Genomic DNA, 14,371 nt, shown 5'->3' with positions numbered 1-14,371 from the left:
TTTGAGGCTAATGCTGAAAGTATTAACAGTATAATATGATTCTCAGAGCTGAATGATTTGTCAAAAGAAGCTGCACAACATGATGGCCGACTAGCTCGGCTTCCTTTAAAGGACAGGAGCAGAGAGTTGGAGGCACATAAGATCCTCTTGTCTCATATCAACAGATTAATTGAGGATCATAGTGCTTGCATCAAGGTACTATCGAACAATTTTCTCAACTAATTGCCACGCAGTGACCGACAATGGAGATTTTGAAAAAGGTGTATTGGGTGCCTTTGCAGGAAATGGAAGAATCTAAATGCTACTTTGTATCACAAAGACTTGTTGTTAGAAGGCAGATGGCAAGAGACCTCCTATCTGGTGAGCTTCGTGTTCTGAGATCTGCAGCTGAATGGCCCAGTCATTATTGCACAACCTTGTTTTCAGAGCACAGTCTCTATAATATCAATTTACGAATGAATTGAGATATTGGAGTGAATAAAAAGATTAGTGTTACTCTATTCCTTAATCCGAATTTGTAAACTGTACCACGTTCCATAACCAAAGCCAACAAACAAAAGAGAAATGATGAACATGTTGGATCACGATGGTTTCCACATAGGTGAAACCAAACGGAACTAGGTTAGACACCTCAAGTGCTCAAGTGAGGATACTGGTGGTAGAATCGCTTAACTGTGGTTTGTGAAATGGTAGTTTGACAATAAATTTTACTTTCAACTTTTACGTTGAAATTTTTTTTCCTTCTCTGAACCAAACAAGAATAGGTTTATTCATACAGAAACGACTAGTGGATAAGAAGTATAATTAGCAGAAGAAAAAGGAGATATATCAGACCAATGCAGCCAAACTTGCTTCCATTAAAACCATGTTGACTAGAAAATTGTCATAAGACTGAAATGAAGAAATAGCTTGATATACAAAGGAAAGAGCTGTTTCTACAAAAGTGATGCGAAGTTTTATCTGTAAGTGCATATTCACAAAGACTAGCAACGAAGAAAGTTGGAAATTTCAGTTTCTTTGGTCTTAATACTGACCTCACAGTCATCCACTGATAAGGCGACCAAAGTGAGGATTATGAGCATCTGGGTTCAGGATATATATGCCTTAACCAACTCCGTGAAGTCGCACGCAAACCCTGTCCTTGGACATGTTATTCTACCTCCATTTTTTTCTGCCATTTCCTTGAGAGCCTGCAAGTTCATTATTCATCAATTAATTATAAAAAGGTTACCCAACTTTTAAAGTTTTGAACTATTTAGGATTAGACTGATGCCACTGATCTAGCTCAAAACAAAAGATTCTATAAAGAGAAAAAGAACAGGAAAGAGGAAGTTGTACAATAACAGAATCAAACCTTGGTGCTGTAGACATAGCCGTTGGGCAGCACCTGTGGTGGGTTCTCTGTGTCCATTAGCTCCTTAGATATATAGCAAACAAGCTTTGAATGGTGCTGTTTGGAGAATGGTAAAGGCAAAGCTAGCTTCCGGAAGTTCTCTTGTGAGAGCGGGTCCTCTTTGGTACAACCTTCTTCGAAACCATATCTGAGTAATGTCAAGGTATAAACACAAACCCCAGTAAGAATCACACAAGGGTGTCATTTCGAAAAATGACTTTCTGCCCCTTTATTTTCAGATGCAGAAAATAGACAATTAAAACCATCAGATAAAAAAATTTGATAGAGTTTGATGATTACGGAGTTTTCAGCGCAGACAATCCTGCTTGCAAGTAGATGTTCAATAAGGGTTCCATTGTCATGCCATATAACTTGCAAAATTCTTGTTTAAACTGATTAACCAAAACATCCCACTGTCGTAGTTCAAACAAAACCTGAGAAAAGACGAAAACATGTATGTTAGTGCTTAGCCTAAGCAATACATGCAATGATCAATTAAGATTCAACAAGAGTTGGAAGAAACACATATTATTCAGCAACAAACAGAGACGGAAAAGATTACAGAAGCAACCTGTTATATAAAGAGACAGTGAAATCAATATCCACGTTTTTGGTTTTTTAAACAAAATCAATTCGGGAAAGATACAAGTTGAAGCGTCAGTTTTCATCCTTGAAGAGCCACAGATTGGCTTTTGAAACACGGGGTAAAACATTTATATAATCATAAGAAGGATTCACCTTATATTTTGAGCATTCCGTAGTACTTTTAAAAGCCAAAGTAGCCAAAACATGCTGCAATTCCTTCATATGGGTTGCTCCCCATGGTGCTAGATGCTTTCGAGCATAATGGATTGCTTGTTTGTAGCTGTCAGCTCTATCAACTCGTACCAACTCGATGAATTCTTGCAGCCTTAGTTGGAACTCAAATTTGCTCTGTTATTAAAAAGAACAAGATATAATTATTCAGGATATGGTTCTCGTAAAGAATTGGATACTTAAAGACAAAACAGCGTGAAGTTCATAAACAAATGAAAGTAAATCTTAACCATGAGAGTACGTAGAGCATGCACACCACAATACCTTTGACTTTTTCAACCGCGTTTTATTATCAGCACACCATGACAATGCAGAAGCTACCTCCCTATTTTTAAGGGCGTCAATCACCTTCTTAGCTTCTCGAAATATGTCAATGTCGACAAGGTCCTGAAAAGATGAGATGTTTATTATTGGCATTTCATAGAGATGCAGTACAAAACAACAAATCCGTTTCACTGCTTATAAAAACGAAAACAGCAAATAATATTTTAACCATTGCAGGAGACATATCAATGATCATGCTCCGAGTAATTTCAAGCGGTTAAATTATCTCCAAATAATGAAATATAATCAGTGTCAAGAGGGAGAGAGAAACCAAAATGTTGCTGCTCTCAGAAAGCTTTGTAGCAGTCTCGAAATATGACATCCGCAGCATGTAGTCCACAAGAATCCGTTTCAATTTTGTATTGTTCCATTCAGTGATATTTTCCACATCTGCTGAATCCAAATGGTCGATACGAGCACGACATCTCTGAGCTTGCAAATTCTCCACATTAGTCCCTTCTTCCAACTGAAATACAACACGAAAAAGTATGTAAGCTATGCTATATAACCACCCAGTTAGAAACCATCCCAAAGAATACAAATTTGGAAGACGATGCAAAATTTGCAAATGGTCAGATGGGAAGTTCCCATGAAACAAACTCCACTACATTGCATCCCCTTGATCTGATATATACAAATCAAATGTAAAACAATCATCTAGATTCAATGTATAGTGGTAAAGTCCTGTAGTAACTAAACGTCAGAGATATAATAGCGAAAGACAACTACTTTACTTTGATCTTCAACCTCAACAAGATCAAAATTAGAAATTTTGTTTACCCCATTTATTTATCAACCAAAACCAAAACAGAAACCTAATTCACAACACCGATCACAGAGAGAGAGAGAGAGAGAGGAAAAATTTAACCTTTCGTTTGAGGCCTTGTAATCGAGAAACAAGGCTAGAGAGACGCGAAACGGTGACGTCTTTAGACCAATCGGAATCAGCCAAATCTCCGACGCCGGAAACAACGGTGGAGACCTCTTTCTCGAAAGAGCGGTGATTGGTACGGATCGTCTTTTTGTAATGCTCGAAAGGTACACGGAGGAGCTGGTGCTCAAGCTTGAGGGATTCCGTCAATTGACTCAACCTCGACGACGGCACGACAGGTGAAGGAGTGAACGTGGGGGTGGTTTCCGTCATGACGGCGTCAGAGTTTCCGTTGGTTACGGTATCGATCTCCATGGCAAAGAGAGAAATAAGTTAGCAGAAACTTTGCAATAAGAGAGATTAGTATATTGGATTTTGCTGCAAATGTGGGGGTGATCTTCTTGTTGATGATGAATTGATGATATATAAGAAAAAAACAAAAAAAAAAACTCAAGAAGAAATAAATTAGTTCCAGGTGAAACGGCGTCGTTGCTTTGCGGCACTCTCCATTTAAAACGGCTGCGTTTGGAGTATGAGCGAATAAAGATAACCGTCCGGTCTGATTGAACCCTAACCGAGAGAGTGATACAGTATGAAAAAAGGTCGAAGACTGTTTTTAAACCAGTGGCTTTGCCGTTTGGTTTGGCACAGCCAGATGAAACAAAACAATAGTGTAAGGTAGAGTCCTTATTTTGTCTAAAAGGCTTCAAAATATTCTTCTCTTTGGTTCTCTAAATTTTATAACTGATTTTAGTTTGACTTAACTTTTTTCGATGTTTGACTTAATTTTTTCGATTTGGCCACTCAATTCATACAAGTAAAAAGTCATCTATATATATGATGTCATATTTTTATCTTGAAATAACTCACTACTTCTTTTGACTATCATTTCAATATATTTATGTCGAATATGTGTCAAAATAATAGATTGTATTGTTTATTACTATGTATTGTTTTCAAACCTAAAAAGAAAAACAAAAACTATAGCATAAAAGTAAAAATGAGAAATCTTCTTATTTTTTTACGTTTATGTTAAATAATTAATTATGTACGTCATTGCCTAGTTGGTAATCTATAATCAGTGTTCAAGAAAACGGTTTAGACAGCCGCTTAGGCGCCGTCTAGGCGCTAGGCGCTCAGCAGACGCCTAAATGACCGCCTAATTCGCTTATAATTACATAAATTTTATTTTAATATTTATATTTTTGATTTTTAAATTACATATAATTAAATTATTATGTTTTATATCTATATACGTAATTATAAACATTTATATGTTGTTAATATAACTTAAATAAATGTATTTTTCTTACCGTTGTTTATAATTTATAATTTTTTTATTTTTATAACATATATTTTAATATAATTATATATATATAATGTTTTATGTTGTAAACGTCTAAACCACCTAAAAACCGTCTAGGCCCCGACTAAGCGTTCTATGCGCTAGGCGTTGGGTCACCGCCCAGATACCGTCTAACGCTTTCTTGAACACTATCTATAATATAGTGATTCATACATTTACAGTTTAAAAGATTATCAACCACAAAAACGGTATAACCATCATCCACAATCTATCATTATATTTTATCGTTATCACTTCAGATTATACCATAATTACATCTTATCGCTATGAAAATCTTTAGATACTTTTGTCATCGCTCAAATCTATGTATTTTGTGATACTTATCTAACCAAATTATCTTAGAACAATCTTGTGGACCAACAATATATTTCAAAAAACACCTTAAACAAACCTCTTTGTAGTATAATAGTCTGAAATTGTATTTTACTAGTTTTGTTCGAGTGTTGCTATTGAACATGATTATAAAGTCAAGCATATCTGCATATGTAGTTGAGTGAGTGACAAAATAACGTATATTAGCTACGCCTACGCTCCTCTCAATGGCTTTATCCGCGCAAAGAAATATTTAAAAGATTTAGCAAAAGTACCCTCCACTGATGCTCTATTTACGTATTGACACCACCAAAAAGATTTTGGAGCCGTTTTGTTCTTTTGGATTCTTTCTTCGTCGTCAACGAACGCACACTCTCTCTCTCTCTCTCTCTCTCTCTCTCACAAGCAAAACACTTGTTTCGTTCAAATCGACGTTACCTAACGCTGTTAATAAATCAGCGTTTCAGTTTCTCTTCTCCGTTCGAATCATCTCAAATTTCCGATTTGCAAAATCGCTGATTTATGGTAAGTTCATAAATCCTAAAGATTTTATCTTTTTTTGAATTTTTGAAAATTTATTTCTTCTCTGTGATTCTTTCGTTTTCTTTAAAGCTAAATTGTCTCTTCTAAAAAAAAAAGATTTCGCCTTTGGCATTTTTTTTTTTTTTCCTTTTTCAATTTTCCGACGAGTTAAGAGTTTTTCTGGCGACGAAATCGATTAGATCGTTCAAAGAGAGAGCCTTTTTTTTTATAGATTTTGTTACTGTTCGAGTAATCTCGCCGAACATTTTCTTCATCAGTTTCTCCGCAACTTGGATTCAGGTTCGATTCGTGTCTTGGTTGTTAACAATTCGATCTGGTTTGATTCGTCTCTAGGGTTTATCGTAGGCTTTGAAGACAGATGCTTAGGGTTAATTTGGTCTTTTGTTTTAGAATCTAAGTCTTGAGTTTCTGAATCTCTGAGTAGAGTGATGATTTCATTTATTTTGATTCACTTGGAACACTCCTGCTTTAAGAGAGAGTATTTGCTGCAAAAAAATGTGAACTTTTTCTAGTTTAGTGTAGGAGATTAGTGTAGTTTATATATATCTTTCGATTTATTGATTTGCGTTTTGTATGTTTTGATTGCAGCTGCAGTTGGAGAAACAATGAAAAAGCTCTTCTTTTTTAGATCTTCGGCTGGTAATGGAACTGATAAGCAGGAAAAAGCAGCGGATAGTAAGATGAAAACCCAAGCTAACAGTCACGCTGAACAAGAGTTTGATAGTCCTAAGTCACAGGGTCAAGTTTCTGGTGGTCCAGCTCTTAGACGAAGCCTTTCTTTGTCTTCGGCAGGTTTCCTTTTTGATCAGTTTGAAGACGCTTCCACGAATGAACTAAGCAGTGCTACGAATAGTCAGGATAGGCGGCGGAATCATTCATCTCGGTATGCCTTCTTCATTTCTTATGAGATTTTTTTATTGACAATTCTCAACTTTTGTTTAATGAAACCACTGACGAACAACGTGATGTATTTGCTGTGTTCCAGATGCTTTACGCCAGAAAGACAAGTTAGGGAAAGGCAGTGTGAAGCAGACAAGCTTCAACATGATTCATCTGGGAGTTCTTCATCTTCTTCTAGTATTGTCTCTAGTAAAGTTCTGGACCGTTATATTGATGGAGAAGAGCACTTAGAACAGTGTAAGCAAAAGAGTTGTTCTTCACGCAGCGATGTCTCTGGGAGTATAAGCCGAAGGAGGCTTCCCCCACGTGTTCAGTGGACAGTCCCTACATCACCATCAGCCACTTTCAATGAGAAACGAAAGTCCCAGTCTAAAGGCACCCGTTTTCGTGTCTCTTCTGCTGACTGTGTGGAAAATGGGCTGAGGCATGGATCACCTCGTTCGCTTGCAAGAAATGTCATTGAAAGACTCTCTCAGACTAATGGCAAGTCAAAAGGGTCAAACCATGAACCCATCACAATTCAAGATGTCTATGGCGGATCCCTTCATAGAACTTTTGACTCAAGCTCAGATGTCACCGCCAATGTTTCACTGGCTGAACATTACGAACCTGTTAACGGATATTATGCTCAGGACTGCGGAGAGCTCCAGCAAAATTGTGTACGTGGTAAGAACGTGTATAAGTGTATGGAAGACGATATGGACTCCGAGCTTGAAATGAAAATCAAAGAAGCTGAGAAGAGAGCCAAGTTGTTTTCTGAAGAATTGGAGCAGCAGAGATGCCTTTCTGACTGTGACTTCGATGTTTCATCTTTGGTTGGGGCGGTTAGAAAACTGGAAGATGAGAGGCTCAACTTAGCATTTGAAAATGTAAAACTTTTGCGGTCCCAAATGGTTGAGAGGGCTTCTGCCAGGGAAGAAATCAGATGGGTAAAGTCAGATTGGGACTTGCATATACAGAGATTGGAAAAGGAGAAGAGCGAGTTGCAGGCTGGATTGGAGAAAGAGCTTGATAGAAGGTCAGGTGAGTGGACGACAAAGCTCGAAAATTTCCAACTTGAAGAGAAGAAGCTCCGAGAGCGTGTCAGAGAGCTTGCCGAGCACAATGTCTCACTCCAAAGAGAACTATCGGCTTTCCATGAAAGTGAGATAAAGAACAAAGATATGATAACACATTTGGAGAGAAGAGTTGCTGAGCTGACCACAACAGCAGATGAATTGCATGAAGAGAACTCTTATGTTAAACAAACTCTCTCCCAGTTACAAGAGAGTTATGCAGGTGCTACAGAAGATCTTGATTTCTTAAGAAGAAACTTTGAAGAGAAGGATCAAGAATGCAGGGAGTTGCACAAATCAGTTACGAAGTTTCTCAGAACTTGCAAAGAACAAGGGAAGACAATCGAGGGACTTCGAGATGGTGTTGCGGAGGAGGGTAAGAAGCAACCGTCAGAGAAATTAGACCAGTTGGTAAAAAAATTGCAGGTCGAGCAAATAAGGTTGACAGGGATTGAGCTTTCACTTAGAAGGGAAGTAGAATCAATGAAGCTTGAAACTGACTCGCTTCGCCATGAGAATATCTGTCTGCTGAATCGATTGAAAGGAAATGGTCAAGAAATAGACATTACAACTCTAAAGCTAGAGAATGAGTTGAAGATGCGTGTCTGCTACTTGCAAGACCAAGGGGTGTCAATGTTAAATGAGAGCAGCCAGCTGTGTTACAAGTTACTGAAGTTTATCAAAGGGAAATTAACTCAGTTTCCTGAAACCTATCAGGATACGAATTCAATGAAGGACGGATTAAGTGAGCAGTTTATGATTGAGTCTGAAATGAAAGTCCATGGAATAAGGCGTGGAACTGAAAACCTGAAGAGGAGTTTGCAAACGGTGACCAGTGTGGTAGCTTCGAATTCAGAGTCGTCTTGCTCAAGTACCGGTAGGCCCAAGGAACAAAGAAACCAATCAGTTGAAGTGAGTTTCTGATGTCCATTTCTTAATATATCTAATGAATCCTCATTTATGTCCTGCTTTTTACTTTACGGTAATATGTGGCTAACGTTTAGCTCAATCTCATGTAGGACACCCTGCGAGCTGAAATGAAATCTGAGACCCTAATCACAAGTCTATTGCGGGAGAAACTGTACTCCAAGGAACAAGAAATTGAACAGCTGCAAGCAGAACTAGCAGCAGCAGTACGAGGTAATGAGATTCTGAGATGTGAGGTTCAAAGCAGTTCGGACAACCTATCAGTTACGAGCCACGAATTGAAAGACCTCAAGCATCAGGTATTGTAAAACAAGAATAACCCCATCCCATGTCTGTTTATGTGGCTCTTGATTATAAAGAAACTAGTCCCATTTATATATGTAACTGATGGTTTTGACATCAGATGTTGAAGAAGGAGGAAAGCATAAACCGGCTCGAAAGCAATCTACAGGAAGCCGCAAAAGAGTTGGCGAGGATGAACGCACTATTACCAAAAGTGTCAGGTGAAAGAGACCAGGTATGGAGACAGTTGAGACAATGCTGTGAGAAGAACATGCTTTTGAACTCAGAGAACGAGACATTGAAAGGGATGGTAGAGAAATTGGAGGAGAAAGTATTAGAGAAAGAAGGAGAGATGACAATACTACAAGACACAATCGGAAGCAAGCATCTCAACCTCCTCTCAAGTCCTGATTTCTTGGTCTAAGAGTTTTTTTTTTCTTTCTTTTTTCTTGTTCATAATTCTCAGGAGTTTTTTTCAGAATTTTGTTTAATTTTTTTTTCACACCTTAATCATTGTTTCTTAGATGATTGGTCAATTCTTTTGGGGTTTATAGATATGATTTTTTTTCTTTTTTTTTTCTTTTTCTTTGGGATTTGATTATCTCAACTGGATACTCTAGTCTCAGATTTGTACTTAAAAGGGGTTTATAAAAACTTAGGAGTGAAGTTTATGATAAAAGAAAATTTGTCAAATCTAATCCAATAAAATCATGATAAGCCATTTGTCTACTTTTTTCGCTATATAGTAAAATAAATTGTATAAAGAGTTTTTTTCATTAAATGAAAATTATTAAAATGCAAGTTGATTTCTTTAGAGACCTCAATTGTTAATATTATAAAAATAAATTAAAATAGCAGGGGATGTAACATAAATGATTTTTAATACTACTATCTTGAACCTATAAAAATTATGATGACTTTTTCACTATAATTAGTGAAAAAAAAATTATATATTGCTCAACAGCATCCTCTATCTTGTTCTTTTCTTCTAGCTTCTTGAAGAATTAACAGATACAGCCACAGCAAAAGAGAGCTTTATTAAACTAACTCCAACCTTTGGAATTTGGATAGTGCTTTCTTTTTTAATTTTTCTCTGTTTCTATATATACTAGGTATGGAGCTCCCGCGATATCGCGGGGTAACTCATTTTAGTAAAATATTTATTACAAAAATTATTTAATTAAATTTATTTATTAAAATATTGGGATTCCTAAACTATTTAATAAAAAATTCAAAAATATACTAATGTTTAAAACATTCTTTATATTTCATTTGAAAAATATTCTTTAAAAAATAATCTTACCTTCACATATGATTAAATAAATATTTATCAATGCTACACACATCAAGTTAAATAAATTTTTACGATTAACTGCCATGAGATTACATTGCAGTCATGTTATTTTGTTCGCTTTTATTCGTAATCTTTCGTTCGCATCTTTTTAATGTAACTTTTTATCTGTGTCTTTTCATCGTAACTTTTCGTAAAATATTTTTTTAATTTCTGAAAAATGAATAAATGCAATCTACAGTCGTGTCTTCTCTTCTTAACCTTACAGTCATATTTTTGTATATTTTATGAACCATTACAACTTGTTCTCTTGTTGTCAAATATGATATGTAAATGATTATATTTTTAAATTTCTTTTATTTTGTTTTCTTTTTAATGATAAAATTATAAACACATTGTATAAGACACTATAAATTTCTGAAATAATCATATCATAAATTAAAAATATTAAAAATATTAATTGAGGACCATTCTTAAAATGACATAATGATTGGTTTAAATTCATTTCAATTAATTATTTTAATCCTTTTTAGCAGAACTCAAACAGATTTCTATTTCCAAAATCAATTTTTACTTCATAAAAAATGAATATAAATATTACTATTCAGTCAGTCAGTAAGAAAATTACCAATCCTCTCAAATTTGAATATAACTAAACAGAAAATTATCACATATTTTATTTATTTAAATCAAAACTCAGTTATATATTCATATAAAAAAAAGAATATATCTATTTTCATAAAGGTAGTATTTTTTTTTTGACAACCATAAAAGTAGTATTGTAAATGAATATATAATACAAACAACTATCGTTTTATAGATGAAACATATTTTTATATAATACAACCTATAGTCAATAAACATTTTGGCAATTATAATAGATTATATATATATAGTTAATCCAATATTGAATGTACTTACTACTTATTTTTCTCCGCATAAGATGCTGGTTAATTATCCTAAGTCACACATAAATAAATAATATAATAAATAGAGGGGACCAATAATAGTTAGAACCAAGCGTCGATAGCTGAATTGGTAAAAACTCTCTGGCAAAGTTTAGAGGTCACCGGTTCGAGGGACGGCACTTGGGAGGGGACCATATAAAATGCTCTTGTCTCTGGCCTGAGGGTATGTACGGGTCTAGGTCCGGAACCTCTTAGTAATTCAAAAAAAAACAATAATAGTTAGAACTTGTAACAATAATATTTAGGTGTATGATGTAGCATCACAATGTGTGCGTCTAAGGAAGATGGTCGGCCAACAACGGTCGGGTTCATTGCTCTCACACGCTCCTCTTTTTTTTGGCAGTGAGAATCCAAAACCTTTTCAAACTTTTAAAATATTTCATATTCAGTATCTTTTGTTGTTAAGATTTCAATTTGAGTGTATTATGACTAGAACTAAATATACAAATTCCCTTAACCTATATGAAGTTGTAGATAAGTCTATGTCATCAAGATAATTTATTGGACAATCATCTCAACCGTCAATCTTTCTATTGATCACTGGTTTTCCATCTCCCAATAAACTGAATATTCCCAGCAGTAGAAAATATAATAGAACAAACTGTGATATTTTATTTTTATTTTTACCTTGATATTTCATAATCATATTTTTTTTTTAAAATAAATATAGAAATCCATATTGTTTTCTATAATACAATTAGTTTTCTAATCAAAAAGCATGGAGTAGACAAATATATACTTGTGACAAAAAATATACGAGCCAATATGCTCTCATTTTCTGAAAAAATCAACTTGAACCATATTTTTTAACAGCGAAAAACAAAAATTTTGGTTTGGATTCATACCAATAGAATGATAACCCTCGATGAATAGATGGTTAAAGAGAGTATCTTAAGGTTACTTAAACGAAAACACAAAATTATTTCAATATATTTTAGTATTGTACACACAACCATAAATATCTAATTTACCAAAAAAATTGCAATGGTTAATAAGATAAATCAAAAGTTTTAATGGTTCATCAAATAAACAAAATTTGCCGTGGTGTAATTAAAAGGTTGCAACAATTCATTTAAATATATTTTAGTTATTTAAAACTAATAAATAATAATTTATTAAGAGTTTATCCAAGTGACTGTGATCTTAAATATTAAATATACCAATGTTGTAATGGTTCAGTTAAACAGCTAAAATATATTTTTAATATCTTAAAATTAATAATTTATGAAGATATATACCTAGAGACTGAATATAATTAAATATTAAAACGATTACCAAAATATATCAAACTGCAATAAATTTCTCCCAGTGATAAGACGTCATTTCTAACAAATTCTCTTTTAACTAATACAAATATAAAGAAGGTTTGAATACAATGATGAGAAGTTATTTATATATAAATTTCTAAAAATGTGAACATTTGAATAGACACAACTGTTTGTAAAAGACACAACTCTATATTCAACAGACATAACTTTTTAGAGAGATGCAACTGTATAAATTTTTTATCAAAAATTTAAAATAAAGAAAATTTGAATACAATGATGAGAAGTCACTTATATATAAATTTATAAAGATGTAAACATTTGTATAGACACAACTGTTTGTAAGAGACACAACTCTACATTTAACCGACGAAACTTTTTAGAGTTACAACCGCTGAAAAAATATATATTTTTTACGAAAATGTACTATGAGAGTCATAAGCTCTTTTGAGGCCTTTGAGATGCATTCTCTATCTCTTAGAAACAGAGAGAGACAGAGAGAGAGTTCTGTTTTGTTTTGTTTTTTTTTTTAATTCAATCTTCTTTGCTTCTTCTTGTTAAGTGATGTGGTATTACTTTTAGCTAGCTAGGTGAATGAGAGAGACATGGAGGAGACTATAAAGATATGTGATTTATCCGACGATTTGCTATTGCGGATCTTAATCCTCGTCCCGGCAAAAGATGCGGTGGCCACTGCCATCTTGTCTAAACGATGGCGTTACATCTGGCAGTTGCTGCCTCACCTCACCTTCGAAGACGAAGACGAATNTAATATTGCTTTATTGTATTAACAAATCCTTTGATCCTCTCTCTGTGTTGATGAATTGCTTGCTCACACGCTTTTCAACAGTTTAGATACATAAAAATTCCAGCAGTCTTAGATCAAATAACTATGAGAGGCCTTTGAGATGCATTCTCTATCTCTTAGAAACAGAGAGAGAGAGAGAGAGAGAGAGAGCTCTGTTTTTCTTTTTTTTTTTAATTCAATCTTCTTTGCTTCTTCTTGTTAAGTGATGTGGTATTATTTTTAGCTAGCTAGGTGAATGAGAGAGACATGGAGGAGACTATAAAGATATGTGATTTATCCGACGATTTGCTATTGCGGATCTTAATCCTGGTCCCGGCAAAAGATGAGGTGGCCACTGCCATCTTGTCTAAACGATGGCGTTACATCTGGCAGTTGCTGCCTCACCTCACCTTCAAAGAAGACGAAGACCAAGACAGCGAGAGCTTTGGTTGGTTTGTTGACAAGACAATGCAACTCCACAAGGCACCGTCACTAATATGCCTGGACGTCGAACTGGGTCCACTATGTCCTGTTGACGTAGATGTAACAAAGTGGGTTGACAAGGCAGTTAACCACAACGTGAGATATTTAGATTTCGCTCTCCTCTGGGAAGGAGAGCCCACAAGCTTCCCTAAGAGCCTTTACACATGCCGCACGCTCGTTTCTTTAACTCTGTCCAACCAGATCCTCGTCGATGTTTCTTTCCCGGATGCTAGCCTGCCATCTCTTTTATATCTGAAACTTGTCAAGGTGGTGTACAAAGACGAAGTTTCTCTTGCTAGGCTTTTATCAAGTTCCCCTGTTCTCCGCGAACTGGATGTTCAACGACGTGATGAGGATGAAAATTTGACAAACTTTACCGTCAAAGTGCCTTCATTGAAAGAATTTACTTATGGTAGGTTGAGATGGGGCAGTTATAGACCTTATGGTGGTGGTGGTAGATGGGAAGATCAGATTGGGGGGGTCGTCGTTGGTGATAGATTGCCCTCCACTAACATATTTAAGGATATATGACGATTGGGGATACTATTCTAGTTTGATGGAGAATATGCTTTGCCTTGATGAGGTATACATCAGCCATGTTCCTAACCCTGATGGAAAGTTTCTGAGCTGTCTTTCGTCTGCCAGACTTCTCCGCTTGTATTTATCCGAATCAATGGTAACATCATAATCTCTCCTTTGTTCCTCCCTTGTTCCTCAATTGAAGAAGACCTCATACACTTAAGAATAGTCTTGCTTGTTTGTTTTATGTTGTTGCAGGTTGCCTGTTG

At 35.3% G+C, this 14,371-nt stretch overlaps 4 protein-coding genes across 4 annotated transcripts in view; 3 read left to right on the top strand and 1 right to left on the bottom strand.

Moving 5' to 3' along the window:
• The window catches only part of LOC104791792 (ribulose-1,5 bisphosphate carboxylase/oxygenase large subunit N-methyltransferase, chloroplastic-like), a 6,593-nt gene extending 6,085 nt beyond the window's left edge, over nt 1-508 (top strand). Inside the window, exon 15 of the mRNA XM_010517762.2 lies at nt 282-508. Coding sequence (XP_010516064.1) covers nt 282-464 — 183 coding nt within the window. The 3' untranslated portion in view covers nt 465-508. The remainder of the gene's footprint in view (nt 1-281) is intronic.
• LOC104791791 (macrophage erythroblast attacher) lies at nt 827-3,827 on the bottom strand. Its single transcript, XM_010517761.1, has 7 exons — nt 3,402-3,827; nt 2,805-2,999; nt 2,474-2,596; nt 2,132-2,326; nt 1,694-1,827; nt 1,355-1,541; nt 827-1,190 (listed from the first exon to the last, which is right to left on the bottom strand). Exons 1-7 carry the CDS (start codon nt 3,717-3,719, stop codon nt 1,089-1,091), a joined length of 1,254 nt encoding a protein of 417 aa, XP_010516063.1. The 5' UTR covers nt 3,720-3,827; the 3' UTR covers nt 827-1,088.
• LOC104791788 (rootletin-like) lies at nt 5,425-9,487 on the top strand. The gene is made up of 5 exons (XM_010517759.1): nt 5,425-5,607; nt 6,214-6,508; nt 6,611-8,492; nt 8,600-8,806; nt 8,911-9,487. The coding sequence occupies exons 2-5, from the start codon at nt 6,231-6,233 to the stop codon at nt 9,211-9,213; spliced, it is 2,670 nt and encodes an 889-aa protein (XP_010516061.1). The 5' UTR covers nt 5,425-5,607; nt 6,214-6,230; the 3' UTR covers nt 9,214-9,487.
• On the top strand, nt 13,089-14,114 carry LOC104699137 (putative F-box/FBD/LRR-repeat protein At1g22000). The gene has a single exon (XM_010414479.2). The coding sequence runs from the start codon at nt 13,368-13,370 to the stop codon at nt 14,112-14,114; it is 747 nt and encodes a 248-aa protein (XP_010412781.1). The 5' UTR covers nt 13,089-13,367.

Source organism: Camelina sativa, chromosome 6 (assembly GCF_000633955.1).
Source record: "Camelina sativa cultivar DH55 chromosome 6, Cs, whole genome shotgun sequence".
NCBI lineage: Eukaryota > Viridiplantae > Streptophyta > Magnoliopsida > Brassicales > Brassicaceae > Camelina > Camelina sativa.
Note: the sequence above shows the minus strand (reverse complement) of the source record. Positions and strands in the feature narration are given on the sequence as shown.